The following is a 6568-nucleotide window of genomic DNA, read 5'->3' as shown; positions in this document are numbered from 1 at the left end:
GAAGTTTTATTTAAATTTTATTTCTAGTAGAAAACTATAGTTAATAGAACTTAGTTTATTCCAGCAAAATTCAATGCCACGTCCAGAGCATGAAGACCTCTGACCCTCAGAGTGGTTACAAGAGCTTCAGGATCGGCGACGGAGAAGGAGGCCACTTGTTCCCTCAGGACGTGTCTCTCACCAGGAGGCAGATCAGCAATGATGAACAGTTCCCACAGAGACCTTCAGGACGCCACCAGCTCCGACGGCATGGTTGCCATGTCTCTGGCCAAGAGGGAGGAGAGTAAAACCAGCGACTGCAGTGCTACGAGGCCTGTGTCTGTAGTGCTCCAGGAAGCCCGCGCCAGAAAGCACCGCACGTCAGTGACATACTCCCAGCTATCTCCAGTCCATCTCCACTGATACGTAAGGTCACATGGTTTCATTTCTTTCATAACTCAAGAGGTTGGTGCTGAATGCTTGCTGGGATAAACTATAGGCTTTCTAGAGTTTAGGGTAATTATCATAAAGAGATTCTCTCATATATTAATCTCCCTGTTCCCTCATGTATCGCTGTAATCCATTTCATTATATGAATGTATTCAATATTCATTATTTGATGTACGGAATTATTACTTTTAGTTCAGATTCAATTTCGGAGCCAAGAACCTACAGCGGGTCAATAAGCATAATTCATTAATAATAATTAATTATAGCTAATTTTGCTATATAATATGTAAAGTCATCCAAACCTGATGACCTACATGTTCAAGCTAAAATTGGACAGGTAAAGGCAATATACATCACTTAATGGTTCCCAAACATGGAGCTTAACAAAATGAATTAAATAATTAATTATTAATCAAATAATAATTAATTATCATTGACTCTGCCATGTAGTATTTATGCTGACACAACGTAAGGCATAATTTGTTTACTACAAAATATTAATTTAAATTGTTCATTAATTATAATAAGATCTGAAGTGAAATAATTAGGGCTGCAACAACTAATCGATTAAAATCGAGTGTTAAAATAGTTGGCAACTAATTTAATAATCGATTAGTTGGGTCTAAGTTATTATACACATAGGTACAGTTGCTACACATGACGAATTCTGGAAGAAGGGTTTGAAAAATGGCGGAGGTGGTCACAGCAGAGGATAATGTTAGCACAAGCAGAGAGAAAAATGTACGACCCAAGTCATCAAAAGTATGGGAACACTTTACATTAACACCTTCAAGGAACAGCGTTAGGTGCAAAATGTGCACAGCTGATCTCGCAGCAGCACATCATCACTGCATGAGGCACCTGAAAAGGAAGCCTGTTGGAGCTGTGTGTGAAAGAGATGAAGTATAGTAAGTTAATTCTACTTTTTCTCTCACCCAATGTTACTAGAGCCTGCTAGAGTGGTTAAACAGCATTTGTTTTCTTAGTACATTGATATTACACTCGCGTTTAGCGAACAAGCCTTAGCCTCCCCCCGAGTTTTCTCTTCCACCTTAAATGTGTCAATGCTCGACCAGCAGTTCCAAAACAAGCCGTAGTTTTAGTCGAGCTAATGTTAGCGACGTTAGTTTTTCTCTCACTCAATGTCACTAGAGCCTGCTAGAGTAGTTAAACAAGATGTCTCACTTTTAGTAAATTTATATCACTCTTGTATTTAGCGAGTTTTCCGTTCCACCTTAAATGTGGCGGCAGTTACATTCAGAGCTAAAAAGAAATTCCAAACATTTTTTAAAATAATATATTTAGAGCCTTTTTCAAGGTCTTTTCTGACTGGCATTGCGTGTTAGTGTTTGAGTATCACAGCCAAGTGTATATTACATTACATACAATTTGTTAAATATTGATAAATATAAAGTTGTAAACGCTAATTTTTAATAATGGTAGGTTGTGGGTGCCTTATATAATTACAACATTAGTTCTCTAAAATTTTAAATATCTTAAAATCTTAGATCAAACCTGGGCATTGTACGGCCCCCGGGCCGCATACGGCCCTTTGATTGACTCTGACCGGCCCGTGTAACGTTAATTTTAAATTACAAAATAAACATATTTTCTTATTTTACCTGATGCATGGACTGAAGCTGAATTGCTTTTATTTTGAAGTTGTTTTTTATTTACGTACATGATGACGCAAAACGTATATTGAGGCATGGGTGTGATTTGATTGTTGTCACTAGCAAGTCACAAGACGACTTTAACCCTCAGAAATGTCTGCTCATGCTAAAAAAAGAAAGGTAGATGCCGAATGCAGGGTTTTCAACAAAAATTTGACTGCTAAGTATTTATTTACTGAAGTGAGAGGTAAAGCCGTGTGTTTAGTTTGCGGGGAGCAGATCGCCGTGTTTAAGGACTACAATTTGAGTCGGCATTACGAGACGAAACACGGGGAGAAATACAAGAACGTGACTGATGCTGAAAGGGCGCGGACATCGGAAGCTTTGCTAGCTAAACTGCAAAAGCAGCAAGACTTTTTTACCAAGCTTCTTTTTTTATTTTTATTGGCATGTTTAGCGTGTTTTTATGATGCCGTTTTAGTGATTAATTACCTTTCCCATTGTTTTGTGAAATTCGCTTGAATAAATTACATTTTTTGGAAGGCAACCTCATGTTTTCATTGCTTAATTATAACATATACTCTTACCAGCTTGTCAAAACAATGCTATTTACTGCTTTTTACAAAGAAGTACAGTTAATATTATGCAGAATTGAGATCAGCCTTTTGGCCGGCCCTCCACAATATTTTCTGTTTCTCATGTGGCCCCATGGAAAAAATAATTGCCCACCCCTGTGTTAGATGAATTTCTCTTTTATTCTCAGCACATGGCAGCATCACCCAATATCCATTTATGTAATTTCAATTTGTCTGCATTTTAGATAAGTTGTTATTAACTTAAAAAAGATGTATGTTCATATCTACACTTTCTCTCTCACCTCAGATAAATACAGCCCAGCATTGCTGACTATGTTTTGAAGATCTACACACCACAGCAAGCAGCTGTTCTCACTGATGGTGTCCTGAATATGCTAGTAACAGACAGGAAACCAAATTTGACTTGTCTTACTTTTTATCCGATTAATAATCGATTAATCGAAAAATAATCGACAGATTAACCGATTATCAAAATAATCATTAGTTGCAGCCCTAGAAATAATCTTATTGGTCTAAGAGTCTAAAAGACACATGTCCAGTCAAAATCTGATAGAATTAATTGCTTATTTAGACTCATTTGTCTTACACTTTAATAATAGTTTGTTCATGTTATTGTTGATCTATATGTAATTATCTAATGTGATTTTTATTTTAAAGAATTATGTTGATTCTAAAATTAATCTGTGATGTGTTGAGGGAGAAGGAAACGTAGTTTCTTCAGGAAACTAATGCTAACATTAGTTCTATCTGAAAGCAGAGCTGTAGTTCCCAATGTTTCAGCACTGACCTGCGCACAGCTGCAGAACAACCCCCTGTGGGAGGGACTGAGACTCCATTGGCTGCAGCACTGAATGATGGACAGATAACTCTGGTTATGATTGGCTAAATAAAAGTGACAACCAATGAAAATCTCGTTCTCTGTTTAGGAGCTGTGGAGAACCTGCCCCTCACTCCGGCATCTCCCTCATACAGAACAATATGGTTCCAAATGGAACACATCTTTTAGTGTCCAAATACGGGACAATTTTGTATTTTACAGAATTTTACAGACATGGTGGTGTGTTAGTGTGTTTTGCTGGTACGAGTGGATCATACACAGCAATGATGCTGGCGTTCTTAAATCCCTTAGTGTTACTGCTGGACTGAGAATAGGACACCAACCAAAAATATCCAGCCAATAGTGTCCTGTGTCCACTGATGAAGGACTGGAGCGTGATCACCACAAACTGTGCAGCAACAGATGAGCGACTGTCTCTGATCTTACATCTACAAGGTGGACCAACTAGGTAGGAGTGTCTGTCTGAGTGGACACTGTCTAAAAACTCTAGCAGCACTGCTGTGTTTGATCCACTTGTACCAGCTCAACACACACTAACACACCACCATCATGTCAGTGTCACTGTAGCATCAAGAATGATCAACCTCCTAAAATTATACCTACTTCGTGGCGGTCCTGTGGGAGGATCAAATCATACACTGACAGGGAGCTCTAAAGCACCACTGGTTAACTTTATCCCCCCAATCTGATTTATCATGATAATGAGTTAATTTTATTTATTTTATGTTGGTAACAGTCTATTTATTTCACTATTGCTACATAAGAAACATTTATCCAGATAACAAAGGTTTTAATTCAGTTTTGTAAAATGAGAAACACAATATATAATTAAAAAAACAAAAAAAACAATTTGGTGTAAGCAATAATTAGCTGCTGGGATGTATACGTCCAAATCTGGGGCAGAGTAGGGGCTCAGCCGAAGATGGCAAATAGGTTCAGAGAGTGTCCTTGGTCTCTAAAGGCAGCTCCATGTGCAGCTTCAGCACAAGGTGTGCACCAAAGTATGGCTCAGAATGTTGGCTTCAGAATGTTTTGGTTCAAAGCTTCGGTCCAGAGCTTCACTTTGTGTTTGGTTTCAAATGTTCAGAGCTCAGTCTTGATCCTGACACGATCAACACAGTTCACCTGAGATTTCTCTCTCAACGTTTCTCTGATTTACTTCAACGATGACCTTCTTCAGACCGACGTTTCTCCAGCCTAGGATTGAGGACCGTCGCTTCATCGAGGGACCGACTGTTTTCTTCAGTCACGGTATGAACAAACTCATTTCTGTTCATGTCGACTGAAATGTTTTGTTAAAACTGAAAAGCTAAAAACATCCTTATTACTAGAAACTTGGAAGTAGTTTAACTGTTACACGACGCAGTTTAAGGCCTTAAGTCAACTGAGAAAGAATTAAAGGGTACAACAGTGGTTTTTAAAAAGATTTTATTAATGCACAGGTTATGAATAAATATTTAAACAATAACAAATTTAAGTATCACTGCTTTGTGGCCATTGAGAGCAGTCTGTACTCAAACCTGCTATAACTGTTCCTAGACCTGCCTTCTGCCTCAGCTGGGGTCCACTTTATGGAAGTCCAGCCAGTTTTCCATCGTTATGGCCCGGAGACACACATCTATCCAGGTTTCCTCCGTCCTGTTGGTGGGTTTCACAGCAGTTTTTCACTTCATTTTAATTATATCTGTTACCTGTCTGATCACTAAAGGTTTTATTGCTTATAGTTTATGTATTGTCTATAAATTGTTTATTTTCGACCCAGCCGTAGCACAGAGTCTCTTTGTGGCACCAGCAGATATTCATTTTAACGCCCCAACGTCTGCAGGTACGGAAACGTGTAACTGAGAGTAACTGTAAGCTTAAACTGTACAAACTGTTTCACACACACCTCTAGCAGACGAACTGAAAGCTGAGTGAAGCATTCACTGGCTACTTTGAAATTTGCAGGTATGCTCTACCCTCCCTGTGCAGCTGGCTGGCTGCCCCTTCAACATCCCTCAGCTGTTAACATCTGGCAGCAGCAGCTCTTCAACCGGTGTCTCCCCCAGCAGCACTGCAGTCAGCTCTTCAGCGTGGAGACAGGGAGGAAGAGGAACAGGGGGCTCTCTGAGGATGAAGAGGTATTCTCTGTGTTTGAACCCCCTTGCAGGAGACCCCGCCTCAGCTCCTCGGAAGACTCCACCACCTCTGACGCAGCTGTGGATGAGGAGGAAGACCTGCTCCTTCCTGACGACGTTGTAGAGCTGTTGGATGAGGAACCAGGAATTTGGGAGCTGGCAGAAGAAATCATCAGTCTTCTGGATGAAGTTCCTGGTATCTGGGACGAGGGCTTCTCTGCAGCTATTTGAATTCTTTCTTCATTTTGTAAATATGTAAATATTGTGTAGATTTCTACATTTAGATTTAGTTAAGTTTCCTTTTAAGTAGGTAAGTATGATTGATGAATGTATTCCATTTTACCATCATTGTAATTTTGACACAATGTAAATGGTTATGTCAGTAATAATTATTTCCTCCTTGTTTCTACACTCACTGTCCATTCTCTCAGCTCCACTGACCACACAGGAGCACTTTGTAGTTCTACAGTTACAGACTGTAGTTCATCTGTTGCTCTGCATACTTTGTATGCCCCTTTCACATGATTCGTCAATGGTCAGGACTCCTGCAGGACAACACCAGGGCATAGAGCACTCCTGCAACACCAGAGCACTCCTGCTGGACACCATACTCCTCGCAGAAAGCAGGAGTCCTTCATCAGTGGACACAGGACACTGCCCAAAGGAAGCTGTCTGGATTTGGTTTGGGGTTTATCTTCAGTCCAGCAGTGACGATGAGGGCTTTAAAAACTCCAGCAGCCCTGCTGTGCCTGATCCACACTAACACCACCGCTATGTCAGTGTCGCTGCAGCACTGAGAATGCTCTGGTGTGGTCCTGCGGGAGCCATGACCGTTGTAGAATCAGGTGAAAGGGGCAAACAAAGTATGCAGAGCAACACATGGACTACAGTCTGTAATTGTAGAACTACAAAGTGCTCCTGTTTGGTCAGTGGAGCTGAGAGAATGGACAGTGAGTGTAGAAAACAATAGGAGGT

The 6568-nt window shown here is 40.2% G+C and overlaps 1 protein-coding gene across 4 annotated transcripts; it reads left to right on the top strand.

Annotated features, from left to right (window-relative positions):
- The first annotated feature begins 1124 nt into the window (after positions 1 to 1124).
- LOC136668899 (uncharacterized) lies at positions 1125 to 6019 on the top strand. Of its 4 annotated transcripts, none has more exons than XM_066646647.1 (5): positions 1125 to 1337; positions 4657 to 4727; positions 5016 to 5120; positions 5239 to 5301; positions 5424 to 6019. In XM_066646647.1, the coding sequence occupies exons 3-5, from the start codon at positions 5048 to 5050 to the stop codon at positions 5822 to 5824; spliced, it is 537 nt and encodes a 178-aa protein (XP_066502744.1). In that variant the 5' UTR covers positions 1125 to 1337; positions 4657 to 4727; positions 5016 to 5047; the 3' UTR covers positions 5825 to 6019. The 4 variants fall into 4 exon arrangements, with proteins under 4 accessions (XP_066502744.1, XP_066502741.1, XP_066502742.1 ...); XM_066646644.1 differs by having other exon boundaries at positions 4564 to 4727; XM_066646645.1 differs by having other exon boundaries at positions 2925 to 4727.
- Positions 6020 to 6568: the final 549 nt, after the last annotated feature.

The sequence above is a fragment of the Hoplias malabaricus genome, chromosome 15 (assembly GCF_029633855.1).
Source record: "Hoplias malabaricus isolate fHopMal1 chromosome 15, fHopMal1.hap1, whole genome shotgun sequence".
NCBI lineage: Eukaryota > Metazoa > Chordata > Actinopteri > Characiformes > Erythrinidae > Hoplias > Hoplias malabaricus.
This window is presented reverse-complemented; position numbering and strand designations above follow the sequence as displayed.

What these genes read in the sequence shown, in the direction of transcription:
- LOC136668899 (XM_066646644.1), top strand. Translation starts at nt 4,643, where the DNA reads ATGACCTTCTTCAGACCGACGTTTCTCCAGCCTAGGATTGAGGACCGT. An exon ending in GACTGTTTTCTTCAGTCACG is followed by an intron (nt 4,728 to 5,015) that starts GTATGAACAAAC and finishes AACTGTTCCTAG; the next exon opens with ACCTGCCTTCTGCCTCAGCT. An exon ending in AGGTTTCCTCCGTCCTGTTG is followed by an intron (nt 5,121 to 5,238) that starts GTGGGTTTCACA and finishes TTTTCGACCCAG; the next exon opens with CCGTAGCACAGAGTCTCTTT.